At 42.2% G+C, this 16,488-nt stretch overlaps 1 protein-coding gene across 1 annotated transcript in view; it reads left to right on the top strand.

Moving 5' to 3' along the window:
• The first annotated feature begins 203 nt into the window (after positions 1 to 203).
• Positions 204 to 16,488, top strand: part of P3H2 (prolyl 3-hydroxylase 2) — a 159,517-nt gene continuing 143,232 nt past the window's right edge. The window contains exon 1 of the mRNA XM_030860839.3: positions 204 to 880. Coding sequence (XP_030716699.1) covers positions 407 to 880 — 474 coding nt within the window. The 5' untranslated portion in view covers positions 204 to 406. The remainder of the gene's footprint in view (positions 881 to 16,488) is intronic.

Raw genomic sequence — 16,488 nt, forward strand, 5'->3', positions numbered from 1 at the left:
ATTCTGCAACCTCGAATGGACCCCACGCGTCAGGCTCTGGCCCCCCCGGGCTGGCCGCCAGCGGGGCTGGCTCTCTGGCTGGCACTGGGGTGTGAGGGCCCTGGCCTCCTGGCGGCTGCAGCCGGGAGCCTGCAGGGCGCGCGCTGAGCGCCGGCGGCGAGCGGCGAGCAGAGGTTCGGGCAGCAGGAGGAGCGTGTGAGCTGTGGGCGTCCCTTTAAGAGCGGCCGTCCGAGCCGGCCTCCGCCTCTCAGTCCGCCGAGCGCCGCCGGTCACCTGAGGCTCTCGGGTCAACCGGCAGGCGGCGGGGCCGGCGATCTCGCCCGCGGAGCCGAGAGACGGGGCCTGGACGCCAAGTGCCCAGAGCCGACTGCGAGCGTGGCCGGCCGGCGCCCGTCCGCGGCGGAGGATGCGGGAGCGTATCTGGGCGCAGCTGCCTATGCTGCTGCCCTGGCTACTGCTGCCGCCGCCGCTGTGGGGCGGCCCCCCGGACGGCCGGTGCTCGGAGCGCGAGCCCGAGCCCGGGCCTCTGCAGCCCTTCGACCTGCTCTACGCCAGCGGCGTGGCCGCCTACTACAGCGGGGACTACGAGGTGGCCGTGCGCGACCTAGAAGCGGCGCTGCGCAGCCACCGGCGCCTGCGGGAGATCCGCGCCCGCTGCGCCCGCCACTGCGCCGCGCGCTGCCCGCTCGTGCCCCCCGGCGCTGGCCCAGGGGCCGAGCTGCCCTTCTTCCGCGCCCTGCTTGAGCGGGCGCGCTGCTACCGCAGTTGCCAGAGCCAGCGCCTCGGGGGCCCCGCGTCCCGCCACCGCGCCAGCGAGGATGTGCGCAGCGACTTCCAGCGCCGAGTGCCCTACAACTACCTGCAGCGGGCCTACATCAAGGTACCCAGAGCGCACACCTCACGCCCCTCGCTGCCCTGGGATGCGCTCCAGCCCTCCCCGCGGCTCCCGTCTCTTGGCCGGCGCGCTGCTCCTTAGCGAGTCTGACTGGGTCTCCTTTAACGGTTCTGTCTCATGTGTGGATCTACATAGCTGGTGGCCCGAGCTCTGTAACCAACACTCGATGAATTTGGGCAAGCCATTAGCTCTTTCGGCATCCACTTCTCTCTCAAAAAGAGGACTGTACTGATAAGACGTTTAAAGTACCCATTCAGCACTAATGTCTGAACGTTGGTAGAGCCGGGTCTAGTATAAGTTCTCCTCTCGCTTCATTCCCTGGTCTTCACCCAGTTTCTCTTCCATCTCCGCTCCCTCATCCCTCCTACAAGCTAGTCTGCACCTTTTCTTTGAAGTTTAAAAGAGAGCGGTCTCAAAACAGCAGAGTTAAAAGTAGACTTGCTCCAAAACCCATCCCTCTGTCTTTTCCCCTGCACTTAGCACAAAAAGGGAAGATCAAAGGTTAAAGAGGAGGTATGCATGGAAGAGGTGAATCTGTGTGAGGCAGTCTCACTAAAAGTACCCAAAGTGCTGACTCTTTCTCCTTTGATAGAAGGCTTCCAGTTTCTGGAGGTGAGCATTGGACTGAGTTATTCACCACCAGATGCTCCCTCTTTCTGGTTTTACTTTTGTGTATTCAACTTGCCTGAAGTTAGTGCCAGGAGGCAGACAGTGTATATTGACATCTTCCCTACATTCACAGTTTTAAAGATCTAAGTGAATGCTTCACTTAGATGATGGCAGAGAGAATTTAGCCCGTGTTCCTTAATCTCCCACTCTCACTCATCCATTTGCTCTGAACTTACACTTTCTCCCCCTTCTGCCTTTCTATGTCAGTATATCAATGTCTGTTCTCCAGCTGTTGGAGAAGTGGCAGCTTTGGGGGTTGGTTGGTTGGTCATGCCAGCCAATGGACCAGGCTGCATTTCTGGAGTGGTGAAAATACACACCAGGTGCTGATATTCTAATGTCTTTTGCAGCTCATCCCACAAGGTCTCTGAGCTCACAGTTGGTAGGGCTCTCTGCAGATTTGCAGTTTTGGGTAGAGTTCAGGAAATCACAACTGTAACTAACTCTTTAACTCCCAGTGCTCTGGCTAAGTTGCTAGATTTAGTATCTTGGGCAAGAAATAAGGAGAAAGCCTGAATCCTTTCCAGGATTTGTCTTCTATTTGCTTGTGCCTCCTGAAGCATTTGCTGAGGCATGTATTAAGTATAAATCTGCTTTCTTTTAAATGAGTGGCACAGTTTTTGGTGGTCTTTAGAGAAATCAGTCAGTAGCAGGCAGAGAGGGGCTTGTGAGTACCCGATAGCTGAAGATATATATACTAAGCTAGTTCCCAGAGCAGAATGTGGGTGGTCGGGTTTGGTCCCCCTGTAATACTGTCTTCCCAGGAGTCTCAGATGTGAGGTTGGTAGTCCTGTTGATTGTTCTGTCACACATCTCGGGCACATTTTCCTTTCTCAGGTCTGGAAAAGGAATGCATATTTATTTTCACTCCTATAAAAATAAATAACCACGAGGTAACTCTCAAAATGTGAGTGTCTTTGGTTCTGTCATTACACTTGCTTCACTGCTAATGTTAACATTGATCATTCTCCTGCTCCCATCTCCTGGTTGGAGGTCAAAGAAGATGAAGCCATAGGTTTAACATGCCTCAGTTTTTTTCAGTGAATTGATTATAGGAGAGAGTCACTCACAGGTAGCTCTGTGGGTGAACTACTGTCTGTGGTCTGATGAACCAATGAAGTTTAAGAAGTCCTTTCAAAATTATGTGAGTTCATGTGCCAATTTCTGTTTTACTGGCAATGTTTCTGAGAGCAGAACAAATCTTGCATCTGCTTCCTGTTCACCTCCGCTCCGATAGGTACAATTTCTACATAATTGATCATCTCTTAAGGAGGAAATCTTCTTACCCCTTTGGAAATTCATTTTTGATGGGTTGGAGTTTACAGGAACATCTTTATGAACATCGAATAAGGTGTTCCCTCCCCGCAAGAATGCCACAATTTTAGCCTTTGCTTGGCTTCTTGGGAATTTCACTCATAAATACACACACACACACACACACACACACAATCTTCTGAGAGCAAAACAAAACTCGCAAAATAACAGTATCTTTGGGCTCTGACAGGTTTGAATCCTAAAGTGTCCATTCCCTGGAGATAGAGGGGTTCCCTGCATATACCTGCATATGATCATGGTACCTGGTGTTGCTTACTTACTTTGGACATCAGTGATCCAGTCTGTATTTGAAAAGAATAATCCTGGGCCAGATTGAATTCAGTGAGGACTTTGTAGCCAAGATTTGAGAATTGTGAATCCTCTAATATGGTCAGAACTAGCAGACTTCCTAGAGATAAGGAAACACATTTATTCTCAGCTAGGGGTTTGCAAACTGTAGAAGCTCTTGGGAGATGCTCTTCCTCCCCCAAATCCCAGTTAGTGAGCTACTGATGGAAGCGGATTCTTTATGCTAGAGTGTTGGAAGGGAAAGATTGAGAATTGTGAAATCTAAGGCCCGTTGAGATCAATTTCTCATTTCACAGATGAGGAAAGGGAAATCCAGACAAGGGAAGGGGCTCACCCAGTGTCACATATGATTTGATTTGATGAATTGAGCACAGGACTGGGAGTCCGGGGTCTGGGCTCTGCCAGTAATTGGTCGTGCCTGTGCACATCCACTGTCCCGTGGAGTCACCTCAGGTCCCAGGGAATGCTGTGTCCCCAGGGCTGTCCTTTTGCCAGATTTGGACAGCTCCAGGAATGAGTCAGTCCTTGTCCTGTGGGGTAACAGACACTCACTGCATTTATCTTAAGGGCTATTCTGTAGAATCTTCCTTAAGCCCTGGCATGCTGGGAAATCCTCTGGACAGCTACGAGGTGGTAGTTCCACTTAGATCCTATCCACACTTTTTTGTTTAAAGGCAGGGTGAGACTCTTCAAACTTTCAAATTTTATTATTTCAGATTGTAAGATATAACTCATGATTCACAGCCTAAAACCTAAGATAAAGCTTTTATCAGAGCGGTCTCTCCTCGGAAACCTTCGCTGGTTTCCCCTTGCTTCTGTATAGAGCCCACAGTGTTGAATACAGCACCCCTCAGCCTGGCTGCCCCTTAACTTTACAGACCCAGTCTCCTCCCACTCTGCCATCCTTCAGCTAGAGGGAACAATGGATGCTTAATCTTATGTGTCTGACACTTCTGCACATCTGGGTTTATTTATTCTTCTTTGGGAGACATGTAGGCTCTGGCATGGGGTCGATCTGGGATTGAACTTTAGCTCTTCAATCTCTAGCTCTGTGACTGCGAGCAAATCACATAAACTTTGTAAGCTTTAGTTTCCCCATCTGCAAAATGGGGAGATAACGGGACCTACCTGATTGGTTTAGGTTTAAGAGAGGATTTATATAAAGCACCGGGGACAGGGCCCATTTCTGTTTCCAGAAACACTGGAGATGTATCTCTTATTATTATTAGTTATAACAGTAGATTTTCCCACCTTCTCCTCTATGTGTTCAAATGGTAAGTGTACTAGCACAAATATACCTATTTCTGTGAGATCCTCTTTCACTCTCTCTGCAACTCCCAACAGTCCATCATTTCTCGCTCCTCTGAATGTCCACAGTAAAGAATATGTTCCTCTCATATCATGTTTCACTTTTAACCTTGTTTTGGAGAAATTCATATATTTGTTCATCACTTAATGTGAGCTCCTTGAGATCAAGAATGGTCACAGGCATTTTTGCACCTCCTAAAGTAGGAGTTTCCAGATCTGGAAGATCAGCAGATGGATGATTAGTATGAATCCCCTGGGCATTAAAAATGTGATTTCAAATTGGAGATTTAGGTTCAGTAGGTCTGAGTTGGGTCTCAGCATTTATATTCCCCTCAAATACCTAAAACGGGGGGCAGTAGCAGTAAATGCTCAGTGTATGTTTGTTGAATGAATGATAGTTTGGTTGTTCGTGTATGAAATATTGTTGAAAAAGATTTCTGTGTGGCGGCAGGAGGTTTTCTCAAATTAGTTATTTGGTTTCCTGACTGGTCAGTTGGGGGAGAAAGTTATAGAAGGACTGTAGATTGCTTGACTTTTCACTCTCTTCTACTTGCAAGTTCCGGCTAATGTTGCAAACCTCCTTTCCATCCCCCTCCATTTTTTTTTCTAATTTAATCCTTATTTCCTAAAACTATGCTTCGGAAAATTCTTGACACGCTGTGCCTGTTTTATGTACATTTGTGGAATTTAAACAAACGTAAGTGAGATTCTTTTCTTTTTTTTTATCTGTGTACTTTATAATCAGGAATACTTTGACAGTATCTGTTTTTCTTTCAGTGTTCCCAACCATTTAGTTAAAGAAAAAAAATTAAAAAAAAAAAGACAACCAGTGCTGCTTATTTATGTTTTTTACTTAAAACAAGCTTGCGCCTCCATGTTTTGTTTCTAAGTTGGTGCTTTGTGCTCTGTGACCTTTGTTTTTCTTCTTAAGATTGGTGGTGGGGGGGGGGGAGGAAATGCAATTAAGTTAGGCGATTCTATCTTCCTCCTAGAGTCAGCTCCCCAAACTTCCTTTTTCTTGACCATAATTTATTTTATTAGTGGTTTCTAGAAAAGAGAAAAAGTAAGTTCAAGGATTTTCCTCGCCCTTATTCTGCTTTATCAACTTCTTTCTCTTTCTAGATGAAGGCCTTTAAAAAAGTTTGAAACGTAGGCCACATGACATGATACATATTCTATTAGTTCAGAATAAAAACTTTTCCCAAATCCCATATTTAAATCTCTTTTTACCTATATGTAGACTATGTACATTTTGTCCCCAAATTATTTCAAATAGGAAGTGGATTTTATGTCTTCATGAAATAGTTGTTTTGAAGTTTCCTAGTGGTTATTTCCTCAAGGGATGAGACTTTTTTTTTCTTCTTACATTTGGAAGTTTTCTTTCTTTTTTTTTTTTTTTTTGAGCTTGAATCATCAAAATCCACTAGTCATCATCTTTCTGTCCCATGCCTTAGGAAGGAAACCTGGGAGCTTCTTTGTGTAGCCAGCATTTAGTTCCTGTGTGCTAAGGAGATAGAATTTCTATTGTTTCCTTCCAGGAGGCTGACCATTTGAAAGCCCAGTCAGCTCTTTATCAGTCATGCATTGTGATTACAAACAGTCAGTGCTACAGCAGCTTAAAATTCAATTAGATGAGGGAAGCACTTGCTTACAGGTTTTCTCCTATCTCAGTCTGGCGAAACAGGTATTCCTTTACAAGTTTTAATAAAAGAAAGTAATAAACTGCTTGTCTCCACAGATCCCATCTCTGAGAACCAAATGTATTCTGTCACGAATATCATTTGCTCAGTGATAAACTCCAAAGGGATAGGTGTGTGGTATTCTTTTGGGAATGTTTGATAAAATGTCAGTTTGCTCCGTGGATGGAGTTTGAAAATTCTGAAAAGTGCATGAGTTCACCTAAAATGAAAACTGATTGGATTTGGTGTAATAATGGTTCTTTTGTATTACTAAGGAATTGAGAAAACTTGGGTGTCTTAGAATCCCAGATCTTAGAGAGCTGGAAGGAACTCCAAGAGAGCATCTTGTTCAACCCTCTCTCTCCAAGTTAAATAATTGGTTTGGGGCAGTGAAGCAGGGGTGAGAGAGGGAGGGATAAGTATTTTCCTTAAGAAATGCAGTCTTGCAAGGGTGAGGAGTGATAATTATTAAAACGGTAAAAATGCTACAGCTTGAAGGAACCTCAGAAATCATGAAGAAGTCTATCCCTGTCACTTAACAGCTGATGACACTGGCCTCAGAGGTTCCATGACAAATCAAGGAGGGTGAGCAAGCGGAACTGGTTTGGAATGTAAGTATTTTAATTTATAGTCCAGTGTTTTTTCCGGACTCTGTGCAGTGGGTATTGCTACCTCCTGAGGGGCAGTCTGGTGAATCAGTGATGCCACTGAGACCTGCGGTGGACCTGGTACCTCCAGCGACAGTGCAGATACAAGGCCCTGTTTCCTGCACTACCCCACCCACCCTGCATTTTCATTCACGTGATATGTTGGCCACTTAGCCAAGAGGCACTTGTCTGGTGGAAAATTTTGCATTTCTCATTAGGAAAAATAATTTCTCCTGTCTTTTTTTCCATTCAGCTTTTCTCCTATAATTCTTTTTCTGTCCTTTTATGCATCCCTCCTTTCCTGCTGTCTGACTTCCTAGCTATGTAATTTCCATGAGAGCTGGCCCTCAGTTGCCAAATGGCCCAAACACATCTTTAAAAAAAAATGATTTGTAATCAGCCTTCTGCACGGTATGTTTCAGTGCCGTGTGTGTGATTTTGGGGGTTTAGTACTGAGGAGAGCTGCAGGCTATAGTCAGAAGAAGCTGATTTCACTTGACCACACCCCTCTCTGCTTTACTTTGTTTTCTATACTTATTTCTCTCTTTCTCTCCTTTCACATTCCGTGTCTTACTGATGATCTACACAGTGAAATTACATCTGCAAAGGAGAGGGTTGTTGGGATCAATCAAGGGAGGAGAGAAGTAGGTAGTGGTAGAGGTAATGTTAGGGCTTTGGTTCTAATAAAATGAAGGCCATACAGCTTCTTATTTAATTTGCTCCACAGACATAGGCATCTACTATGAAATTCTTTTTATGTCCCTTTTCCCCATATGATTTGTGCATGAGTTGAGCGTATGTTGGGAAAGATATTCATTTCCCTCTCCTCTCGGCTCCCCATCTTTCTGCAACTGCTCCCTGCCACGTTCATAGAACATTTGTGTCCCCACCCTCCCATTTTAAAGATGGGAAAATAAAATCTGAAAAAGAATCAAGTTGTCCAAATTTATCCAGCAATTTAATGGAAGAGTCAGGATTAGAATCTAAGAACCCCAATTCCCACCTCTGTGACATTGCTGATGACCACTATTTGTAAGACACACACTGAAAACACAAACGTAACAAAATGAATTTGACACACATAGCATGCCAGTTACATTATTTGCCAAATGGGATAGACCCTGAAAATAAAAGCTACCTTATGCAATGTTATTCCTTGCACTACTATTCTGCCCATTTCTGGGAAAAATTCATAAACAGGCCCCTGGATTAACGCTATTCCCCCAATAAATCTAATGAAAATGAATGAGGCAAAGAATCTTCTTTGGAAGGGAAATGAAGGTATAAGAGCCAGAAGGAGGGAGATCCAAGAAGTCAGATTTTCCAGAAGTTCGGGGCTATCAGAATGATCCTGCTGGAATTCATTATCTACAAATAATGGGTTGAGTTTTTGTGCAAGTAATGAGACACTGCTGAAGATTACAGTGTAATTATACTGGAACTCTGGAAAAGGAATGGAGAAAAGCAAAAGATATAATAAAATAAATAAATCTAAAACAAAACAGAAATTGTTAACAAACCCTGAATCACAGGAAAGTTAATTCAGCCAATTTTGATTTATTCTTTCTGCTTGAATGCTAAATTTTTAGTTTTCACTTCGTCAAGATTAATAAGCTTGCACAAAAAAATCAACACATAATTAGGACACCAGGCACAGTGAATTACCTTAAAGCCAGATTTGGCTGTTTTCAAAAATGATCTCAAATTATAGTATCAAAGATTAATCCAGAAGACCATAAAAAATTATTTCCCCACTGAAGTAAGAATTATTTCTTAGTAATATTTTTCAGATTGAATCCAGGATCAACAATCAGCATTTGATTGTAGTACAAGGCATTTAGAAATGCCACTAGGGACAGAGACTTTTCACAGACAATTATTGTTTCAATAGGATGATCAAGGGCTCAGTTACACAGTGGAATCTGCGGGTATTTGGGTCAGTAGGCATTTAAACTGGAGTTTCTCAACTTTGACTTACTGCTATTTGGGATGGATAATTCTTTGTTGTGATGGGCTGTCCTGTGCATTTTAGGACGGTTAGCAGCATCCCTGGCCTTTACCTACTCAACAGCAGTAGCAACACACTTCACCTTGCTTCTAAGCTGTGACAACCAAACATGTCTCTATACATTGCAAAATGTCTCTTGGGGTCAAAATCACCCCACATTGAGAACCACTGATTTAAACATGTAGCCATGTTTAAGATAACTGGGCATTGACATTAGACAAGTACAAATCAAGTGTTGGACAACCCATATGCTAGATGGCAGTATACCCACTGATGAATCATGATATTTATGAAAAAGTTTGGCTATAGCTTCATATCTTTTATGAGGGGAATTCCACTGGAAATAGAGCCTCTTTCTGCAAGATGCAAATCACTGGGCTTATATCCCTTAGCTGGTCCTGCCCGTGGCTGCGCTGATTCAGCCAGAGTATCTGACTTCTCTCTACTTATTATCTGAACATGACAGGACAGGTTACTTTAGCAATACAAACTAACACCTTTCAATTGCGAACTCCAAACTCCAGAATTAATGTGTTTTTCATTCAACTTGGAAAGTACCCGAACTCAGTCATGTAAAAGTAATCCACTGCAACTCTTGGTTTTCTTGGGGTTAGTTCTGTATCACATATACTCTTAGAAAGCAGCTTGACTCAAACCCCAAATGCCATCTTATAGAAGGCTGGAAAGTGGGGAAAATGGGAGGGGGTCAGAGGAAAGAAGAAATGATTGTGAGGTTGAGAGAGAGAGAGTCAGAGGGTGTCTCAGTCCTTTTGGGCTGATATAACAGAAGACCATACGCTGGCGGCTTATGAACAACAAACATTTAATTCTCAGAGTTCTGGAAGCTGGGAGGCAAAGACCATGGTGCCTGCAGATATGGTGTCTGGTGAGAGTCTTGCTTTGCTCTGACCTCACACTGCAGGAAGGTTTCTGGAGCCTTTTTTATAAGGGCATGAACTCCATTCATGAGGGCTCTGCCTTCATGACCTAATCAGCTCCCACATGCCTGCTTTCTAATACCTTGGGGACTAGGTTTCAACATATGAATGTTGGGGGGACACAAACATTCATACCATAGCAGAGGGAGATGCAGAAATAGATGGAGGAAGATGAAGAGATGATAGCAAAAATTAGGTAAAGGAAGGCAAGAACAATAAATCAAAAAGTCCAAGCAGGACTCCACATGTGAAGGGAGTTTACACAAAACAAACATGGGGGAGGAGATAGGGGGATATATGTATATGTAGAGCTGATTCACTTTGTTATACAGCAGAAACCAACACACCACTGTAAAGCAATTATATTCCAATAAAGATGTTAAAAAGCAAACAAACAAAAAACAAACATGGATGTTGCATCCTCTGAAATCCATGTCTCTGTAATAAAACCAATCATCCAGAAGCAGATGTTGGTCTTTCTTCACTCCTGTAATGCCAAAGGCCCCATACTTGGCTGAGATGTTTCTGCCTTGATACAGCCCAGGGTAGCAGAGCCACTCAGTTTCCTGGTGAAACAGAGAAGGAAGGAATGGCTTTGGGGCAGATTCCACATGCACAACAGTGAATATTTACCAACTGTTAAGGGAAATGCCACTTTGCCATTTCAGGTTTCTTTGAAATCCTAGGTGTAGCCAAATGTTCCCCATTTCTTCATTTTGCAATAGGGGAAACTGATTAAGTGGTTACATGGTATGTCTGAGATCACACAGCTAGTCGGTAATAGAGTCAGAATCTGAATCCAGGTTTTTCTGATGACAAAATTGGAGTTCTTTTTTACTTCTCACACTTTGGGTTTTGACATGGAACAGGCTTATATTCAAAAGAGTCCTGCCTTTTATTAGTTATGGGACACTGGAAAAGTTCACATGTATGAACCTGAGTTTCTTATCTGGAAAATGGGGATAATCACACCACTTCACTGGCTTCTTGTGAGAAGTTAATTTAAAAAAAAGTGTTGTGGGCTTACTTAGGTCAGCATTGACACAGAAGTACAGTTGACCCTTGAATGACATGGGTTTGTGCTATGGGGGTCCATGATTTTTTCAGTAGTAAATACTACAGCACTATATGATCCCCAGTTGCTGAATCCACAGATTCAGAACCGTGAATAAGGAGGACCAACTGTAAATCATATGTGATTTTCAACCATGCAGATGTTGGTACTTCTATCCCCCCATGTTGTTCAAGGGTCAACTGTACTTATTCCTTGCCTCATAGCTGCTATGGAGAGAGAAAATTTGTAAGGGAATATGAAAGGCAAAGAATAGATAGGCAAATATATCATGATAAACTGAGACGATAATTACATGTACAGTAGGTAGAGAAAACTTGGGGACACACAAAACAGGAACTTTACCTGCTCAGTTGGAGCTACTGACTTCAAGTTTGATTCTCTAGACATTGGAGCATATGCTTAGCAGTCTCCTTTCACCATCAGACTAAAACAAGTCATCTTCTTAATGAAAACTTGGGATTGCTGTTTGCTGTTTTGAGAAAAGTCCTTTTGCTCTCTCCCCATTACATTTCTCTAACCCTCTGATTTCACAATTTCCTGAGATTGTGGCCTCTTCTTTGTATTTTTCAAAAAATAGACTCTGTTCAAACACATTCCAAACCTTCACTGTTTCCTATTAACAGATAAAATCTCTTCCCACAGACCAACACATCTTGGGAATTTTAAACCCCTTTAAACCTCTTCACTACCCTGATCTCAGGTACTCCTGGGAGATGGCCTAGGTGTGGGAATCAACAAACATCTCATCACAGATACCAAAAATAAGACTGCTTCTTGTATAACAGTCAGGCAAGTGGAAGAGTAGCTCAAACAAAAATATAGTGAGTTATGAGTCCAGGAATCAAGCAATTTAGGCCCTGTCTCCAATGGTGGCACTAATGCCGTGAGGTCACCATTTGGACAAGGGCACAGTTGGACCAGATGGTTTGTAAGAACTCTGCTACCTCTGCCTGAGATTCTAAAATACTTTAGTGGACTGGTACACTGTGAGTCAATCATCTACCTATGGAAAAGAAAAATGATGAGATAAGGTAATGGAATACAAAGCAGTATAATGGAGATAAAGGAAGTTTAAAAGGTCAAAAGAAAGGAGGTGCTTTCAGTGTGTCTGATGCTCTAGTCCTCGCCTTTGGACAATCAGTCATTTTAAAGTAAAGGTTGAAGAAGGACACACTAATGTTTAATTTGGTGGTACTTTAAGAGGTACAAGATAAACTAGGGCACATTCAGGAAGGACAAAAACATATAGATAAAAGACTCAAAACTATGTTTTATGAGAAACAGTTGAAATAGGATGAGTAGACTAAATAAAAAAAGAGGTTTTAAAAAGATCGTTATCTGAGACAATTGTTCTTGATCTTTATGGCACCTAGGAATTGAACACGTAGGCCCAAGTAACAGAAGTTACAGAAAACAGGACCTTGGCTCAGATATGGAAGACTTTCCTTACACTGACAGCTGTCAGCTATAATACACAGCCCAGAAAGAAGGTGTTCAAACATAAGTCAGGCAAATGCCTAAACAGGGAAGTTGCATTTAAGGTTTAAACATTAAAGCAATGTTGAGATAGATAAGATTTAACATGTTCTCCAATCCAGAGTTAATAAGACTCCATGATCTTATGAAATGAAAATGTCTTATACCCACAGATGGTGTATCATTAAAGACTTTTCCATTAAAGACTTTTTCTCTATCCTGCTTCTTAATTCTGGCTAATGTAATCTTAGACCATGGTCACCAGCACACTCCCTATAAATAACTTACATAAGGCAAAAAAGAAAAAAAAAAAAAACAGTGCCAAGGCCTTAAAACACACACGGAAACACACACACACACACACACACACACACACACACACACACACACACGGAATATTTAGCAGTAACAATATCCATATGTATGATCTGCACCAGTCCTTTGATTTCTGGCTCAAGTATCTCTGAGATAACATCTGAAAAGGATTTAATTGCATAGTACCAGTGAGAGTTTTAGGTTAAATGGGTAACGACTGATCAGAACAAACACGCTTAGGAATTGAAAGTGGGCGCACCTCTCTTAGCGAGTGTATTATGGTATACTCAGAAAACCCAATTTCATTCACAGAGCCTTGGCGCTGCTAATTTGCTTCGTTTGCGTGCTATCCAGAGGCTAAACTGAAAACCTTGCCGTATGCCACACTGTAGTTCAGTTATCACACCTTTTGCTAATGTCCCTTCTGGTCAGTTTCACATATGAGTTGCTAGGGGGTCTGCCCAGATCATCATATTTAAGAACATTTAAAGGATATTAAATGTTCCTAAAGAATGTTTAAAAAATCCCTTTATCTGGCTCCCTCTCCTCTGAAATTATTTTCTTACTCACTAATTGGGAGGGGGAGGAGTGCCTGCTACCCTTGGGGAGGAGGGGAGTAGAAGTCCAGGCTCCCTGCCCTAGGAGCTGAGCAAGGGCAGGGGGCAGCAAGATTTTTTCCCCCTGGTGTTTGGCTGGAGTTGGGCAAGTATGATCACAGATGTTTCTATTTTGCTATGCCTCACTATTTCGGTTCTTTAACTAAAGGGAGCATGCTTTGCGGGGGCCTTTTTTGTGTCTGCTCCCATTGGTATGTCCAGGTTGCAGGCAGAGTCCAATCAGGGATATAAGGGAGACAAGAAGAAAACCCAAGAAATTCACCTCTGTGTTCAAGGGGCAGGTCCTTAGCCCGTCTGCCTCTTCATGCCACCGTTCAGAATCTTCCTGTGTCTGTCCGGAGTTTTTAGGTGTGCTCAAGAGAAGGTCTAGGGAGAAATGAATTTACTCCATCTTGTTCAGAATCAGAAGTCTTCATGCAGATTCTTTAAGTGATCTTTAAATTATAGTGATGATGATGATGAATACAATTTGAGTGGACTTTATTTAAAAAAACTCGAGGTAATCTTTGTTACCAATGCTTTACTGCAAAAAGCTACAGAGAAGCCTTTCTGATCTCTAAGAAAAATCTCTAGTCAAATCTCATCACCACTTCCACCACAGCTGGGTTTATGTTAATGAGGTGACCTTTGGAAGGCACCTAAGGAGGGGGCTGGTTGCTGGGGAAACCAACGTTGATTGGGGGGTTGGAACTTTCAGTCCCACTCTCTGATTTCCAGGGAGGGGAGAGGGGCTAGAGGTTGAATCAGTCACCAGTGGTCAATGAGCTAATCAATCATGCTTGCATAATGAAGCCTCCATAAAACCTCAAATGAATGGGATTTGGAGGGCTTCTGGATTGGTGAGCATGTGGAGGTGCTGGGAGAGTAGGGCATTTGAAGAGGGCTTGGAAGTTCCCAGCCCCGTCCCCATACCTTGCCCTCTGTCTCTCATCCATTTGGTTGTTCCTGAGTTATATCCTTTTATAATAAGCCAGTGATCTAGTGAGTTAAACAAAAAAAATCTCACCACCACTAAATCAAACCTAAGTAGATCAACTGGACTGTGCTATGGTTCATATAAGGTTGTTAAGTCTTTCCTTAGAGATGTAAAAAGTCCCAGCCCTTTATAGCTGAGTTGCCACCCGCCTGCCCTTTCACTTATTTATAGGTCCATAGAGGAGACCCCTCTGGAATACTGTGATTTAACTCTTCATAAATAAGTAAGTATGTGATCATTCTGGTTCATTTTCCCAATAGGATATTTAATAAAGATTTACCTACCATGTTACATATGGGAAACCAATTTAATTTAGGGTTTAGAATAAGAAAAACGCTAAGTAACAATTCTCTTTTCTCTTTCTCACTGTCCCAAAATCCATATGACAGTCCCATAATCAATACTTCCTATGTTCCAGATTATTATGTGCAAGTTTTTGACCTCAACATGCACACATGGCTAACATCACTGATTTTTTACACTTGGTAGGAACTTGGTACTTGTTTGTTGAAATTGAACTGTCAATTCTCCTAAGGCATGAATTTATCCCTTTAATATACTCCATATAGTTAGGCATTTAAAAATGCCACTCTGTGCACTTGGTCATCATTTTTAAAGAGGGCTCTTTCGTGAGGGTGCCAAGTTCGTAGGTCAATTTACGATTATTAATGTGAAGCTGGGTGGATGCACTAGAAACAGTGCTAGAGTAATGAGTTTGGAGACTGTGGCTCTAACTATAACTCTGGCACTAACTCTCTATGGTGATAAGATGATGAATTTCTCCTTTCTGGGCTTCAGTTCCTTCACTTATAAAATGAGGTGATTGGAATGTATAATCTTGAAAGTCTCTATTAACTTTAATATGTTTTAATGTTTGGCAGAATATTTCCTTAATAAAACAAGGTCATTAAATGTTAGTAAACTGTGAAACTCTCAGCAATTAAACTGTTTGCACTTCAATATGGCCTCAGTAAATACTCGTATCTTATGCTCAAACATTAAAAATTTTGATATTTAGACACTAAGCTTAGGCAATATAAAATACTGAATATATTGAAGAGGAAAGCCAAATAGGCAAGCTTTTTGCAATCATAGAAATAGTCTTTTTCAGCAGTGTCAGTGTCCTGAAGAAATATTTTGATCTCATCACTCAATTCAAAAACTGTATCTCTCTTTTCTAAATTCAGTGTTAGAAAAAGTGTTGTATTTACTACACAGTTCTGCAGACTCCCTTCTGAAAATTTGTAAGCTAATAGTTAAGATTCAATTTTATTCAACATTTTCGTTATTTCCTGTAATGACAAGGACAAGGACAATGACAATGTCAAGATCAGGATATAAAATGTCAATACCAACTGTTCTCTATGAATAAAGCAGGTTTTTTTGCGGTATCGGGCCTCTCACAGTTGTGGCCTCTTCCGTTGCAGAGCACAGGCTCCGGACGCACAGGCTTAGCGGCCATGGCTCACGGGCCCAGCCGCTCCGTGGCATGTGGGATCTTCCCGGACCGGGGCACGAACCCGCATCCCTTGCATCAGCAGGTGGACTCTCAACCACTGCGCCACCAGGGAAGCCCAAATAAAGCAGTTTTTAAGTATCGACATTCAGGCAAGACCTCTTATTTGAAATGTACTTTTTGTTTGCTGCATAAAAAAATCAGTGCTCTATCATCCATTTGGATTTCAACATATCTTGTTCCAACACACGCATGTTCTGATTCACATAATATTATGAGTTGAACTGGAACATTGAAGTCTTTTTCATGATGCATGGGCTTTTAGTGATAAATGAACAAGTTATTCCTGACTTTTCCCTTACATATGTACCAGTTGACCAGATGTGATTCTTCTCTAGTGGATTATCCAACTATACAGTAAAATATAGTTATATCAAAACATATGATAGTAATTGTCCTTCCTCATTGTGTGTATTGTATTATGTGACATTTGGCAGTCATTTAAAGATGGAATTTTTCCAGAAGCTCATTCTTCTTTCTTTCTAGTCATAATATGTTATTAATTTTAGACTCTTTTTTATAAGCTTCTAGGCAGTAGTATTCAGTGTAATTATTTTTGCTATAAGGAGTGTAACTTTGCAAAATGTCTTTTTTTAATCAGTTATATTATTTTTAGTTCTGGTGTTTGTTACTGTTTTTATCTCTACTATCAGCCTTTGGTGAATCACTAAGGAACCATGTATCTTTTTCATTTTTTTATTTTTGTAAAATGGTACTATATCAAAACATAGCAATGATAATACAAT

Source organism: Globicephala melas, chromosome 4 (genome assembly GCF_963455315.2).
Source record: "Globicephala melas chromosome 4, mGloMel1.2, whole genome shotgun sequence".
Classification (NCBI taxonomy): Eukaryota; Metazoa; Chordata; class Mammalia; order Artiodactyla; family Delphinidae; genus Globicephala; species Globicephala melas.